Consider the following 17,090-nt stretch of genomic DNA (forward strand, 5'->3'; position numbering starts at 1 on the left):
CATCAATGCGTGTGCCGTCCTTCGGACGGACGTTAAGCCGGGCGTCCTGTCTACCAGCATTCGTTGCAAATGGTAACATGACCGTTATAAACCATTCCACTAAGTTGTGGCTGGTTTAAAGTACCACAGCGACCTGATAGGAGCATGATGTCATTCATTTGGAGTGTACGTCATCAGGATTGAATGCTGTACTTTTACCCCCACTCACTTCCTTCCAGACCAATCAAACGATGAACAATTTGTGAATGCAGATACAGTATGAGACAAACGTGACATATACTTTATTGTATTATATTCAACTAGAGCATCGGACACAATTGTTCTCTTAAAATGTTATACTCTGCAAAGGATATTTATCTCTCCCTCCCTCTCTCTTTATGTCTATGTACAAAAGTTGGATTTATGTGCTTGTCTCTCTTTGCCTGTCTATGTATCCGCCTTTATACATGCATAATATATTTGATTAAATTGATCCGTCATGTTTTATGCTACGTCCGTCTCGATGTCTTTGTCTAAAAATACAGCATACTGTTTGGCCTGTGCCTATGGGTCTCTCATTGTCATTCTCCTTTCAACAAGTTATGGAAGGAGTTGAAGATGAAGTGGGGAAAATTGGGAAAAGGTTCGAGATATGGAAGATTCATTCAAATTGGTCAATTGATAGTTTTCAATGACGTCACTACATCCGGGTCATTCGCTGGGAGGCGGCCATTTTGGAGGAGCCGCCATTTTTGAGGAGCCGCAAAACAAACAAAAGAATGTACAAAAATGATAATTTGGTGTATTGTTGTTAAATGCGCGACAATGACTTCTAAACCCGCTTCAAACGATTTGCGCTTGACGATTTAAGTTGTGCCTCTGGCCTTTCTCCTCCGTAATGGCGGCCGACCGACGTACTGGATGTGGAATGACGTCACAGTGAAACTGTCACTAGCGATGATAGTCAAACTATGGGTTTGGGGGAACTAATAAGAGAGCTTGTTGAACTGTGCAAGGCGAGAAACATACGTGGAGGAGATGACAGATTAAAAGGAGGACCAACAGTCGGTCAGATGAGCTGAAAGATTACGAGGTAGCTGGAAGAACATGAAAGCACAAACAGAGCCTTGTGAAAAATGGAGAAAAGCAGGAGCAGGTTCAGAAAGTGCGTCACAGGACGACTGCTCTTTCACGACCCGGCCAACGCAGAGCAGCCGGGGCAGGACCGCGACCGGCCACCTGGTTGTGCGCTCTCAAGGCTTGCAGGAAACAGAGGAGGTTGAAACGAGGAGCCGCGGCTTTGAGTTGAGCATCGACCGGGCGACCATTTTGCTGCTGTGGCTGTTGTTGCTGCTGCTGCTTTTGTGGAAGATGCTGTTGCTTGTGATGGTGGTGGTGATGGTTGGGCGAATGATGCATTCTCTGAGCCTGTAAATGCCTAAACAAATGGCCCCACGCCTCGGGTGGCCTGTGGGCCGGTGGTCGGCCGACGGGCGAGGCTAGCGCTTGCTTCTTCTCTCCAACTGGAATTCCACCCAACACCGCCGAGGCCCCTGTATCTTTCTGCATCTGGAGACGGAAGAAATCGTGACAAGATATTTAGTGACGACTGCCGAGCGATCGTCGTATCAGAATCTCGGTAGATTTATAACTCTGCGTACCTTCGACTGCTTTTTGATGAGACTCGCTATGCGAGCCGTTTCTCTTGCAACGTCCTCCATGTCCGGTCGTCTGTCTCGGGATGCATCCAACATGGACAGCAGAAGGTCCGAGTATGGGTCAGACAGGAGGGCGAAACGCAGTGCATCCAATCCCACACAGCCCGTAAGCATTAATCGTCTGTGAAGGCGAACCTCGGCGGCCATTTTACCAAGAGCCCATGTATCCGACTTCTTGGAGCAATGCTTCGCAGGAGATGGGTCAGGATGGTATGCAGGAGGGATACAGGAAAGAGACAGTCAGGCTTAGACATGAAGCAAGACGTTGTATATCGTTTGTGAAACTTCAACTCACACATTCACTCCTAAACATGCAGCAATCAAAAAACTGTATGTTGTAGTTCCAACCAGGTTACATCCGGTCCGATGTACCATACTCTGTTACAGAACATTGGTTCTGCTGAAGCAGTTTCTTGGGCAAGGGTCATGCCGGGCAGCACAAGTTAGGGCAGGAATTTGGAATTTGACACCAGGATGGAATCTCCCAAAAAGACACCAGGATGACAGTTCATAGCTGGGTCGGAGGTCAATTATTTTAGCCATGTTTGTGTTGGTAATAAATGTTCAACTAGAACGGCACTCGGTGGAGCACATAAACAGGGCTAGTGATGTGACCTACCTGATTATTAAGTATTTCTGGAGCACAGTAAGCCTGGTTTCCACCTGTGGCTCCCTCGCTGTGTCGCTCTCCGGCAGATGAGTAGCGAACAAGTTTGGACAGAGACAAGTCCACAATAACTGCTCTCCTGGTCCTTGACTCAACCTGAGAGAGGAAAAAGCAATCGGTATATTAAATGTTCGATACTTTCTAAACCCTCTGTGTCTGTTCATGTTTTATCATCTCAAAATCTTTTGGGTTTTTCGTTCTTATCACCTCTAGAATTTGCAACATGTCCCTATCTATGTTTTCCTCTAGTTCTGCTTTGAAAATAATTTCAGTTAAACTTTTTTCTTGGGACACTCAGCTAAGATTGTTTTGCGTGATGGAGATGATTGAAGAATGTCAAGATCACCATGGCGGAAGTACTTCAGAACAAATTTGGACATGAGAAACATGAGTACGGACTATGAATTATTTCATGTAGTGAGCGTATGTTATCAGTTGAAGATATGAGGGGTGATTGCAATGTGAATATAGAGGTTGTAGCTAATCAATGAAAATGGAAAACATAATGACAGCTCACTAAGTTATGGATGGACTATGGTGTGGAGGGTCTGTAAGGAGAGAGCTGTGTGTTTTACCATTATGTTGTCTGGTTTTAAGTCTTGATGAACAACATTTTGTCCATGGAGGTAAGCCAATCCTCGGCACATGTGTCTAATGACCCTCGATTCATCCTCACGGGAAAGCTGTACACATGTTGGACAGACATAAATAAAGTCAAAGTTAATACACTTTTCAATTTCCACCGCGAGTGATCAACCTGATCAGCATTAACAGGGACAAGCACATGGTTAGAGAAGGTTAGGCCTAATGGCCTACTCCTGCATATAAGTTACCTTCTAAGTGAACTCATGTTATAATATTTCAGTGAAGAGAAAGTCATTTATATTGTACAAAGTGTTTTTGGTGAAAAAGGGCAACACAAGAGGAAATGCTTTTAACAAAATGGTTCTTCACACAAATCTGAAGGCTTTTAGTAGACGAAGACACTTCGCCGCTTCACGACCACAAAAAATACCGTGTGATGACGTTTCGGAAGGCAATGATGACATTTCCATCAACCACCCTGGCCGCTGGAGGTCGTATATGAAAGTTAATATATATATCGGTATTCAAAAAAAATCTAATGACATCTCTGTTAACGTTAACCATTTACAAATGACTGTGAATTGGTAATTATATATTTATAATGGAACAAGTGTTGTATGTATGTATGTATGCATGTATATCTGCTCTTCACCCATTGGTTGGACAGCTGGCCTGACACCACCCACAATTGTAACCTGAAAAAAATATAGGTCCGCCATTTTGTTAAGCCGAAGACATCTTTGGAAGTGTCATATTCTCAATCTCCAGGTTGTGTATTCTCAATCTCCATACCCTTCCTATAAGTTTTCCGTTCATTGCAAAATAACCTAAGTGACTGTTAAAAGAATCATCACATATTAAAAGGTTGGAGCCATTAGGCGTCGAGGGCCTTGTGAAGGCGACAGTACATACAGGCCCCAGGTTTCACGGCTCTGGTGTCGGCCTATGGCCCAGTGCAATTTGAAAAATATGGAGTTGGTTCCAAAATAGCTCATTTTATCAGAAGCCAATTAGGATAGGAAATTATTAAATAGTGCTGATACGATTATCCAAGGGTTTGGGGGAGGGGCCATAGGGCAGGAGGGCTGTGGGCAGGAGAACTACCTAGGTGGGGGTAGAAGGACCGGCAGGTCAGGGAGACAGGAGAATCGTCGGAGTGGGGGTGGGGGCAGCGGCCAGGCCAGAGAGGCAGGGAGCAAGGCACGGTTGGACCGGAACACTCCACAACCATTGAACACTCCACAATCCCAGGGGGGATGGTAAGTTGGGCTCAAACCCCAGCCATGGAGCCTTTCCACTCGAACACAAACACCCCAGGGATGATGCACTGTATCACTCCACCAGGATCTGGTCATAGAGGACCGAAACCAATATATTTGCTGCCAAAGCACGTTTCAAGCCTCGGAAAAAGACAATAACACAATTAAGTCATTCACCGACTGCATTCACCAACTCGAGATCGATGGGAAAAAGCGAGGGAGAAAGAAGTCAAACACGACGCCGAGAGGGGGCTGTAACGGCTGACGTCGAGGCCACACCCACAAACTGGCACAATATAATTAGAATTTAATTTAGCAATATCATCATTCGCCGGGGTCATCAAAAAACAAATAGCCCATGTTCAACAGGCGGTCCAATTTGGTCTATGTGTCAAGTTTGGTGGCAAATGGCCCAGATGTTACACGTTACACACACACACACACACACACACACACACACACACACACACACACACACACACACACACACACACACACACACACACACACACAATAACTTCGGGACACCCTTGTTGAAGCAAGTACTAGACCTATCAGAGGCGAGCGCGACTATTGTGAGTTTGCGATCTACCCCACAAGGTTAATTTGACAAAAAATCCTTTATTTAGTGAACGAGAACAAGATCGAATAATCCTTTGATGCGCCTGAATCGCCAAGAGCCAAATACTTGTGTTGTAATTGCCAATACAAATTCGTCATTTATCGGTAACAAACCAAAGCAAACAAGGATGGAGTCAGTGGAACACTCCGAAGCTTATGTCACCGTAACGCTTGTCGGCCATTTCTGGAATGCTATCATACATTCGATGCATGAGGGTAATGAATCATGAAAATGAATGCTGCTGAGTTCAAACGGGACTAAATAGATATATGAAAGGGAAAGACGTAATGGATATTGGAACAAAAATTGCAATGACTCTTTATATTCCAAACCACTTTTATTCCTCGCTTCTCCCATCCGTGGAACCACCTCCCAGAGCCGTTCTTCCCTCTAGGACTTCAAGCAAGCAGTGCATCCCCATCCTGACCCATGATCTTTATTACCCCCCATTAACCCCTCCTAACTCAACCCTCTCGCTGGTTTCAGTGTTTCCTCCCATTCTCTTCCTCTCTTCCTTTCATAGTCGTTTATCCTCTTTCTGGTTGTGCCCAATTGTTGTCCTGCTGCCCCACCGTCAATTTAACCTTGCTCTTCCATGAGCCTCGATCCCGTAGAGAGAAAAAAGAAGCCCTCACCTGCAGACTCGTTGTGTGTGGCTGAAAAAGTACCGCCTCAAGGTCACTTCCATCGATGAGCTCCAACGGGAGGATCCAATGTCCCCCAGCTCTCAAAGGCTCGCCCAGGAGTTTCACCACATTCTTGTGGTCTAGCCGCCTGCAACACCGACCAACACCTTTATATCTGTACCTGTGTCAATTCCTGATGTGTATTTCTACAAGAGTCATTTCTCACAGTTGGGAAGCATTTCTGGCATCGCACAAACCATTTACTTTGCTGATGAGTCTGTTGGGAAGAATTGTGACTCAACCACAACTTCATTTCCTGGTCATTGAACAAATAGTGATGGTAATGCACGACAATCATGATGATATTCAATTTGCGGACCTGATATTTCATACAAGTCTCATCCACCTAGAAACAAAAAGCTGACCGAGCTTTCAAACAAGATGGCGGTTACAAAGGTAAGATGGCGGTGAATAATTCTGTTTGCATGAGGTGTATTACGACACAGCACCACCGTTCGTGTACATTGGACTAACTGACGTAAAGCCATAAACCGAGCTAGTTTAGTTCCCTGCAGGACTAAGTCTCCTCCAACTCGTGTTGACACACGCAAGTCAATGGAGAAAGAAACGGGTCTTTAGGCCCTCCATCAAACTTACTTTATCAATGCAGCAGAAGTCGCCATTCGGCATATAGGAATACTCTGAAACATCAAAATTGCATTTCTGGAAGTGCAAACCATGTGTACATTAATCACAAAGATGCCAGAACACTTTCCTAAAAGTGTTTTCCGAATGTTGTGGCACTCCGAACTTGAAATGACTATCAATGTGGATGACGTTGGGCGCTAACCCGATTTATTACGTGAAGGACTGGCAGGGACTACGATGAACAGACTCTTGTGGACACATTTAAAAAACTACAATGGCACTCAGTAGAGAGCATACCTCCGCCAGGTGAGCAGTTTACGTTTTGTATCCCAGAGTAGACCAGAAAATCACAATACAGAATCGCATTTAATCAAAATCATCCGTCCATAACTTTTTGAGATATCCTGCTATGTATCGTTTTTGGCCCTATCTCCAAATTGGTGAACTATGACCCTATCTCTAAATGATCACTTAAAAAATTTGACGATCCGCATCCGGATATTCACCAAAATTGAATCGATTCATCCTTGTCAGACGCGCAACATGTCCACCAAGTTTAGTCCAAATCCGTCCATAACTTGTTGAGATATCCTCCCATATATCGTTTTTGGTCCGATCTCCAAATTGGTGAACTTTGACCATATCTCGCAATGATCACTTAAAAAATTTGATGATCCGGATCTGGATCTTCACCAAAATTGAATCGATTCATCCTTGTCACAAACACAACCTGTCCACCAAGTTTCGTCCAAATCCGTCCATAACTTTTTGAGATATCCTGCTATGTATAGTTTTTGGCCCGATCACTCAATGGTGAAGAATCACTTAAAAAATTAAATAATTCTCATATCCGAATCCATATTCAGATCTTCACCAAAATCGAATCGAATCGTTCTTGTCACACACACAACATCTTCACCAAGTTCCGTCCAAATCCGTCCACAACCTTTTGAGATATCCTGCTATGTATCGTTTTTGGCCCTATGAAAATCCCGATGGTGAAGAATCACTTAAAAAATTCAACTAGCTGGATCCGAATCCGGATCTTCACCAAAATCTAATCATTTTGTCCTTGTCACATACGCTACCTCTCTGCCAAATATCGTCCGAATCCGTCCACAACTTTTTGAGATATCTTGTTCACAAACAAAAATACAGACAGACAGACAGGGATGAAAACATAACCTCCATCCACTTTCGGTGGCAGAGGTAAATATATAAAGTCCATACTCGTGGAAGGGCTAGAACATTGAATGCATCAGGATGCACCAGAACAAAGGGAACAGTAGAAATTTAGAGGGAAAACAACAACAGCAGGGTGGATGGACAAAATAGAGGAAGACTTGGACAAATAAGGGAGGTGAAGAAGAATGAGGGGTAGGGAAGGACGCAGGGGGTGGATTAGACGGATACAGAAGGAAAGTCTCAGGAAGGAAAAACTGGAAACTTGGAAGGAGGTTGGTTTAGGGAAGGTTAATGGAAGTAGAAAATATGGTTTTGGATGGGGGATGATCAGAGATGATGGTGAACAGCTGTCATAAAGCCTTGGAGGGAAGAATGAGATTGAAGAGCTTTAGAGAAAGAGAATGTGGAAGTTGGTTCCATCGGCAAGGAAAAAAAATCGAACAAATGAGTGGAAGTGAGCATTGATTCTGGATTTTGTGAGTTTCACAAGAAGGGGGTAGCTGGTGGACCATGTGCTGATAATCCCTTTACTCTCTACCAGCTGCTGCCCATCTAAACCCCTCTGAAATCATCTATCCCTCCTGGAGCTCACTAATCCATAAGCTAAACTATCTCCCGGGAGGAGGATCAAGGCATGTATGGCGACAATAAACAATTGTCGAACGTGTGCCTCTGCAAATTAGCTGATGTGGGATTCCTCACACCCCAGGGCAGGGGGTAAGGAGGGTCAGGGTTCACATCCCACTCATGACACCAATTGTAACAGCAGCGGCCCGTTCCAGTTACCCGGTTCGAGTTCCGTGGGTTGTGTCAAAACGACTGCAACTCCCAGCTAAGTCCACAGCCCAGAGCAAGTTCGCGTTCCTGTTTGTCACGTTACAAAACTCACTGGGACCGTGTAATTAACCAAGCGATGCGCCAATAGCGCTCACGACATTCCTAATCTGGCCGAGCAACCATAGATCACGAGCGCTCTGAGCCCGATTGAGCCAGTTCGTCTAACGATACTGAAATCACCAAATGAGATCACCACAACGAGCCTAATCTAAACCTCAGAGCAGGTACATTTACTTAATAATTAAATGCGAGAAGTATTACATGAAGCAATAATAACCAGTATGCAATAAACACATATAAATGAATCAGTAAATAAACCCGTTTTAACCCTTACCACTCTCAAACAAACCAAACATCACAAATTTCTTAACGGCTCTCATCTTGGGGCCTGTTCATGCACTCACCAAGAACACAGTATATGGAATACAAATAACAAGGCTGAGAAGTCAATTGCAAACCCTGAGGCAAGCTGTGCAGGCATCCAGTGCAGAGTTATAATGAGCTCTCTGGTGCAACCGGCATAAAAACTCATCAAACTCAGTGATTTTCACTCCCTGAAAGCCCTCTTTGCTCAACTCTGGAAATTGCATGTTCACCCCTCTGGCACACTCAACTCCACACATTCAGAGATTCAGCATTCTCCTCCATCCTGCCATTCCTCCAAACAGCTGCCTCTCGTCTCGGGGGAATTCTCACTCTCGGCTTTCACCTCTTTCTCTCTCTCTCCCTCAGAGCAGCTGTAATGGTCAACCACCTCTTTGTGTCAGCTGCATCGCCAACTGACTACCGAACGTGAGATAACCGCCGACCTGGTCTCGTGCCAGACCACATAAGCAAGCTCCTCCCTTAGTGAGGCAATTGCCGACTTCCTCAATGCTGGTTTGACCTGGCATTGAACTCCTATGGCGGAGCTAATTGCTGGCTACCTCAATGCAGATTCGCCACACTTGCACATTCTCATGGCTTGAGCTGCAAAGCTCTCATGTGTGCTTTGTAACGACATGTAAATGGAGGAAAATAATATTAATAAAGGAAAGCCAGAGGTTTGAAGAGGGGAGGAAAAAACAGTCAGAGAAAAAACAAATGTCTATCGGCATATACGCAACGCATATCTATTGCACAAAGGGTACGGTTACGCTAATCTAAACAAATGCTAAGAAATAACTATCGTTATTTCCCTAAAAAAGATGTTAGCCCTAAAATATAAAATGAAATCCCAGAAGTTGTGCGAATCATTCTGAAAGACGCCAATTGACCATGTTATAGTATCATGAAAGTTATTGTCATCATTAATGTCAGGAGATGTCAGGAGGAGATGGGGATGTGTTGAAACTTACGTGTCTATTTGTTTGTTTGTGGGATGAAATGCATTGAAACTTGGTGGTTGTACTCGAGGTATACAACAACAACAACAACAACAGGCATTTTAAGGCCATTTTCCCTGCAACCCCATGACAATGTTCTCCATTTTGCCTTATTTTCTGCATCTCCCCTTGTTAACCCCCTTGCCCGCATTTCTTCTTCGACCATCTTTAGCCAAGTCTTTCTCGGTCTTCCCCGTCCTCTACTTCCTTCTACATTCATTTCCATCACTCTTCTCAACCAGTCACTTTCATCCTTCCTCAACACATGACCAAACCATCTCAACCTGTTTCTCTTCACAGCATCCATCACAGGCTCTATTCCCATCATCTTTCGCAATTCATCATTTGTCTTCCTCTTTCTCAACGATACTCCACACATCCACCGAACCATTCGCATTTCCACCCTTTCCAGCCTTCGTTGCTGCTCTACGTTCATTACCCATGTCTCACTCCCATAGATGATAACACTTCTCACACATGCAGCATACACCTTTCCCTTCAGCTTCAACTACACTGCCCTCCTCGTCAGCACGCCACTCAGTTCCCGAAACTTCTTCCATGCACATCTCACTCGAGCAACCGTTGTCGAGTCTGATCCACTTCTCCATTCAGCATGTCTCCGAGGTAGCAAAATGTTTTCACACCTTCCAGCTTCACGCCATCTCCATGATCCAACTCAACATTTCCTCCATCTGCAGCTCCCTCTGTGCACACCTTACACTTGAATGTAGCTGCCACACTGGTTAATGACCCTCTCAAACCACTACATTTTTGATGAACCCACTCAGCGCACAATGTACATTGAATGGAATTCACTCTGACACCCTTCCTGCACATAGCACACAGCCACTTCCCAGTTCTTTCCACCTCACCACATGCTTTACCGCTTGCCATCACCTTCGTTTTTCCGATACTCACCTTCAGACCTTTTGTCTCCATACATTCCTTCCACTTGTTCATCTTCTCCTTCAGTCCATCCATACTTTCTGCAATCAACACCAGATCATCTGCATAAAACAACTCCCACGGTAAACCCTCCTTTACGTTCTGAGCCAGCACCTCCATCACAGCTACAAATAGTAGTGGACTTAGTACCGACCCTTGATGCACTCCCACCTTCACCTCAAACTCACCACTGTTCCCGTCCTTCGTCCTTACAGCTGTGTGCGCTCTTTTGTACATTGCCATCACTACTCTGATCAACTCTGATCTCTCTGATCAGATCACTGATCAGATCTGATCAGATCACATCACTACTCTGATCAACCATTCCTCCACTCCTAACTTCCTCAATGCCCATGTCACTACTTCATGTGGAACCCTATCGAATGCTTTCTCCAGATCAACAAACCCAAGAAACAACTTCTCCCTCTTCTCCATATACTTCTCCTGCAACTGCCTCACAATAAAAAGCACGTCTGTCGTTCCTCTTCCTGGCATAAATCCAAACTGCATATTGTCAATCTTCACTTTCTTCCTTATCCTCCTCTCCAACACCCTATCCAATACCTTCATTCCATGCTCCAATAACTTTATCGCTCGATACGAGCCACAGTCCAGAGGGTCACCTTTCCCCTTGTATAGAGGAACGAGGGTACTCAGTTCCCAATCAACTGGAATGTGGCCTTCTTTCACCACCAGATTGCAGATCTCTGTCATTCTCTTCACACCCCAACTTCCTGCTGCCTTCAACATATCTCCCACAACTCCCGTCGGCCCTCCCGCTTTTCTACTCTTCATTGCTTTTATCGCTTCCTCAACTTCCTTCTCGGTTATCTTCTCTGCCGGTCCTAAAACTGGGTTACTCTCTATGTTGCCATCCCATTCATTCTCTGCATTCAACAGCATTTCCATATATCTTTTCCATCTTCCTTTAATTCCATCTGGGTCCACAACGATTTGTTCCACTTCATCCTTCAAGCAACTCACCCCCATCACATCACACCTCTCTTTCGCTATCTGCTTTGCAATCCTGAATACCCCTCTCTGACCCTCTTCCAAATCCAAGCGTTCTCCGAACATTTTCCTACATGCCTCCTGTGCCTTTGCTACCTCTTTCTTTGCAGCCTTCTTGGCTGCCTTATAACTTTCATGCTCTGCCTTTTCTGCCCCCGTACCCTTTGCCTTCTGCCACTCCTTGAACTTCTTCTTCTTCTCGTCAATCTTCTTTCCAACTTCATCATCCCACCACCATGTTTCCGAGTGCCTCGGTGGTCTTTTTGTCCATCCACATACCTCACCAACAGCTCCCAACAGACTATCTTTCATTGACATCCAACCACTTTCAAGCTCAACCACATCATCCTCTACCCTACTCAGCCTCTGTTTTAATGCCTCCCTCACTGTCACCTCTTTCAACCTCCACACCTTCATTCTCGGTTGGTACTTCACCCGCTGAGCTCTCCTCGCACCTTTCACCCTTATGTCGCAGACAACCAAGTGGTGTTGTGAAACAGCGTCCTCCCCCGGGATCACCTTTGTGTCCCGGAGGTGCCCCCTATCTCGCCTACGCACCAGCAGGTAGTCAACGGTTGTCGTCTACCCACCTGACGTGTATGTAACAAGCTTATTATCCTCTTTCTGGAACTGAGTATTACAAATCAACAAATAAGCTCCATCAGCAAACTCCAAAATCCTTCCACCTTCTCCATTTCTCACACCATATCCGTAACCCCCATGAACTCCCTCAAAACCGTCCATACTCCTTCCCACATGTCCATTTAGGTCTCCTCCTACCACAACAACTTCCTCATCTTTCACGTTTTCCATCAGCTTCTCTATCGCACACCAGAACTTGTCCTTCTCTTCATCGCTCCGACCAACCTGCGGAGCATATCCCGAGATGATGTTCACCAAGAGCTTTCCAATCATCATTTTCACCATCAACCTTTCACTCACTCTAGTCACACTCACCACACTGTCTACAAACTCCTCAGAAAACAGGACACCAACACCATTCACGCCCTCTGGGCACCCTTGCCACACAAACTTGTATTTCTGTCCCTGCCTACCCTTCACCATTCTCACACCACTTCCCTTCCATCTCGTCTCCTGCACACAACATATGTTGACTCTTCTTCTGACCAATACTTCCACCACTTCTCCTGATCTCCCTGTCATTGTCCCTACATTCCAAGTCCCAAACCTCAGAAACCGATCTCCACGTCGGGCATCAGACGTTTCGTCGTCATAAATGGAATGATTTCCACCCTTGCTTCGATCGGGTTCCCCACCTTGAGTTTTGACGAGAGGGAGTGGGGTCCCCCACGGGGTACTTCGGGCTGTACCCTGCCCATATGTAGTCGTAATTGTCATGGTTCTCTTTTTGAGGCAATGTTTTTATGGCCGGATGCCCTTCCTGACGCCAACCCCTTTAGTCGCCTCTTACGACACGCAAGGATACGGTGTACCTATTCTAAACCGGGGAACACACCGGTTGTACTCGAGGTATGCATGGGAATATTCCACTCAGTTGGGGATGGCCACCACCAACTTGAAGGATTACATGTTCGCACCCCCTCCTCAAGTAGGGAACAGGTGTTTCTATTCCAATAAATTCTCTCATCCATATATGTCATGTAGCAGACAGGTGTAGGTATTTCAGAATCTGGACAAGGGTTTACGGTACCACAGGTTGGCTTTGATGTCCGTTTCGATGCCACCACAGACCGCTATTAGGTGCATATTGGGATGTGGGCCAGGCAGTGTTGCCACCGGCCCACAGGTAAAACGTAACCACCATGAGGCCACTAACTCCATTGCTTTTCAATGTCCAACACGTATCAAAACCACCACCGGGAAAAGCTCTTTCATAGTTTTGTGATGCCCCTTTTTTCACCTTGAGCTATTTTATTACAAACATTTTTGTACACCCACAAAGTTGGGCATATATATATATAAAGGCAACTTGCACGTCAGTGCTGACATAACAGATAAATATGTAAACATAAAAATAAAAAATATATGAATATAAACATAAATGAATCTATAATACATGAATATACAATATAAATATAATATGATAAATATGTTTATCTGTTATTTGAACACTGAGGTGCATATTCTTTTAAAAAAATTATTATTTTTGGAAACAGAGTCGAAGCTCATGGAGAAGCTAGAAAGTGATATCTGGTCAATGGTTCTTATGTAGTACTAAAATACACAACTTGGTGTCTGTCTGACTACGATGGTCGTAACTTATCCAATCTTAACCAAACCTGACAGGCGGACTCAGGGTCACACTACAGAGGTTGTACCAACTTAATTTGCCCCCCTCCTACAAGGGTGTTTCCACCTTGGACTAAGTCCATGATAAGGTGAATAAAGAGTTTATTGTGGCATTTCGTGGTGCACCCCAACCGGAACTAAACATATTATAAATCACAAACACGTATGATTACCTTTTTAACCTATGTATCTATCTATATCTATATATAATTATATATATATATATATATATATATATATATATATATATATATATATATATATATATATATATACACACACACAGTCACGTGAAAAAGTAAGTACACCCCCCATGTAAAGTATTGACTTTTTCAACATATTTCAACATACAGTTATTTGATCTTCATTTCAACAATATTGAGAGATAAAGGTGATATAATATAACAAATATCATGAAACATTTACATTTTGTAGTCCATTGTATAATTTAAATAAACATCAATGCAAATTTCGCATGAGGAAAAAGTAAGTACACCCTTGGCTCTAATAGGTGATATTGCCCCCTTTGGCAGAAACAACCTCAAGTCGGCGTTTCTTATAACTGTCTGTCAGTCTCTGACATCGACTGGGAGAAATTTTTGCCCACTCCTCCATGCAGAATTCTTTCAGCTGTGGGATGTTTGAGGGGTTTCTTGCATGCACAGCCCGTTTCAAATCCCCCCACAACATCTCGATGGGATTTAGATCCGGGCTTTGACTTGGCCATTCCAGAACCCTCCATTTCTTTCTTTTCAGCCATTCCTTGGTGGATTTACTGGTATGTTTAGGGCCATTGTCATGTTGCAAGGTCCACCTTCGGTTGAGCTCCACCTTTACGACAGATGGCCTCACATTATCCTCAAGCACCCTCTGGTACAATGACGAATTCATAGTGGATTCTCTGATGGTGAGCTGCCCAGGCCCTGATGCAGCAAAGCTGCCCCAAACCATAATATTTCCACCACCATGCTTTACAGTTGGTATCAGGTTCTTGTGGTCAAACGCTGTCTTTGGTTTTTGCCAAACATGTCTTCTGGTACTGTGGCCAAATAGCTCTACCTTTGACTCATCTGTACAGAGCACATTGTTCCAGAAGTGCTGGTCTTTGCCTCGGTGTTCATTGGCAAACTTTAGTCTTGCCCTGATGTTCTTTCTAGACAGCAAAGGTTTCCTCCTGGCACACCTCCCATGTAGATCAAATTTGTGCAGCCTCTTTCTAATGGTAGTCTCATGCACTTTGACATCAACAGTGGCAAGAGCTACCTGTAGGTCCTGTGATGACATTCTGGGGTTCTTAGAGACTTCTTTCAGTATCTTACAGTCTGCTCTCGGGCTGAACTTGCTGGGACGGCCTGGCCTGAACAAGTTGGCAGTTGTTTCGAATCTTCTCCACTTGTACATGACCTTCCGGACAGTCGAATGATTGATTTCAAATTGTTTGGAGATCTTTTTAAATCCCTTCCCAGACTCGTAGGCATCTATAACCTTCTTTCTGAAGGCCTCAGAGAGCTCTTTTGATCTAGGCAGGATGATGCCGCACACTTCAACAACAAAGAGCAAACCAAACGAAATGTCTGAGGTTTAAATAAGACAGGTTCCTCCAAGATCCTCTCTAACGATTTTTTTTTTTTTTTTTGTATACAAGATCGAGGCTCTTGAAAGAGCGAACATTAATCACACAGAAAGACAAACAGACACATAAAACAAATAACATCGGGAGCGGTAGACAAGATGGGGAGAAAGGGGGAAGGACACAAACACAACATTTGAGAGCAGGGACCGAGAGACATGGAGACATCGAGAGAACTGTGGGAGGGAGAGGGCTTTGGGGGGGAGGCATGGGAAGGGGGGGGGGGGGTGGGAGAGGTATAAAACATATGGACACTGCCAGGACTTCCAGGAAAGAAGTTGGAATTTCAAACAAGGTGGATCTGGGGTGAATTAGTGGGGGTAGAAAAGATCAAGGGTTTGGATGGGGGAAGATAAGAGATGGTGGTGAACAGCTGTTTTAAAGACCTGGAGGGAGGAGTGTGATTGAAGTGAGTGTGGGAGTTTGTTCCAGAGGCGGGAGAAAAGAGGAATGAAAGAGTGAAGGTGAGCAGAGAGCCGAGATTTCGGCAGTTTAACCATCAGAGGGTGGCTGGCAGATCTTGTGCGACCTGTAGGAATATTTGGGGGACAGAGCACAGAGAGACATAGAGTCTACATAGTGAAGAAGAGAGACATAGCACGGAGAGGAGTCGGTAGAAGACAGAAAGACCACCTACCTGCCTGCGGTGAGTGAGTGAAAGGCCCTCAGAGATAGCTTAATCGCGGGAGATTCCAATGATTCTGAAAGCTTTGGATTCAACAGCGTGAAGCCGAGCCAGGTGTGAGGCAGGAGCACCAGCCCATAGGGGAGAACAGTATTCCATTGAGCTGCGGATGAAAGCCTTGTATGTGGTAAGGAGCTCAGGTGTGCCTAGGAAGGACTTCGCACGACGGAGGATGCCCAGTTGGCGACTGGCTTTGGAGGCCAGCTTGGAAATGTGGTTTTCCCAAGAAAGATCATGGCAGATAGTGAGACCCAAAAGCTTGAGCGACAGAACTTCTTGGAGAGGATTGTTGAGAAAGTAGATGGGAGAGTTGTGCAGTCGATCTTTTCGGAGAGACATAGTAAGAGTGTGAGATTTGTCAGGATTGAAAGACATGTTCCACTTGTTTGACCAGTCTGTGATTTTGTCCAGGTCTTCAGAGAGTGAGGAGGCTGCAGACTGCCGATCTGAGGGAAGAGGAATGGAGCGGCAGAGAGTGGAGTCATCAGCAAAGAGATAGAGAGGATTTTCCAGAGAGTCGGAGAGATCATTGATAAAGACCCGAAAAAGCACAGGGCCCAGCACACTGCCTTGGGGAACTCCAGCCTGAACAGGAATTGGGAGATGAGAGAAATCCATTCAGGGCCACACGTTGACTACGACCAGAGAGGAAGTCCGCAAGCCATGCATGGAGATTTCCATGGATACCATAGGAGGAGAGTTTGGTGAGCAGAGCTGGGTGCCAGACCGTATCGAAGGCACGTGATATGTCAAGGGAGACAGCTCTGATTTCCTGTTTGGCATTGAGGACCTCCATCCATTGTTGAGACAGCAGAAGCAGCATGTCCAGAGTAGAGTGACCTGGTCTGAAACCAAATTGATGATCAGAGATCAAGCCATTGGAGAAGAGGAAAGATTTCATATCCGAAGCAATGATGGATTCCATGACTTTGCTGATAATTGGGAGCAGGCTGATTGATCTATAGTTGCAAGGATCTGTTTTTGCACCTTTTTGTGTAAAGCGGTAATGTTTGCTGATTTCCAGGATGCTGGCAGATGACCTTGAGCAAAAGAGAGGG

At 44.9% G+C, this 17,090-nt stretch overlaps 1 protein-coding gene across 1 annotated transcript in view; it reads right to left on the reverse strand.

The window, feature by feature from the left end:
* Positions 1-266: 266 nt before the first annotated feature.
* The window catches only part of LOC137423765 (uncharacterized), a 36,524-nt gene continuing 19,700 nt past the window's right edge, over positions 267-17,090 (reverse strand). Inside the window, exons 3-7 of the mRNA XM_068111248.2 lie at positions 5,466-5,604; positions 2,940-3,047; positions 2,317-2,460; positions 1,641-1,883; positions 267-1,548 (exon numbers count right to left, since the gene is read on the reverse strand). Of these exons, the coding sequence (XP_067967349.1) occupies positions 1,150-1,548; positions 1,641-1,883; positions 2,317-2,460; positions 2,940-3,047; positions 5,466-5,604 (1,033 nt within the window). The 3' untranslated portion in view covers positions 267-1,149. The remainder of the gene's footprint in view (positions 1,549-1,640; positions 1,884-2,316; positions 2,461-2,939; positions 3,048-5,465; positions 5,605-17,090) is intronic.

The sequence above is a fragment of the Myxine glutinosa genome, chromosome 3 (assembly GCF_964187855.1).
Source record: "Myxine glutinosa chromosome 3, kmMyxGlut1.1, whole genome shotgun sequence".
NCBI lineage: Eukaryota > Metazoa > Chordata > Myxini > Myxiniformes > Myxinidae > Myxine > Myxine glutinosa.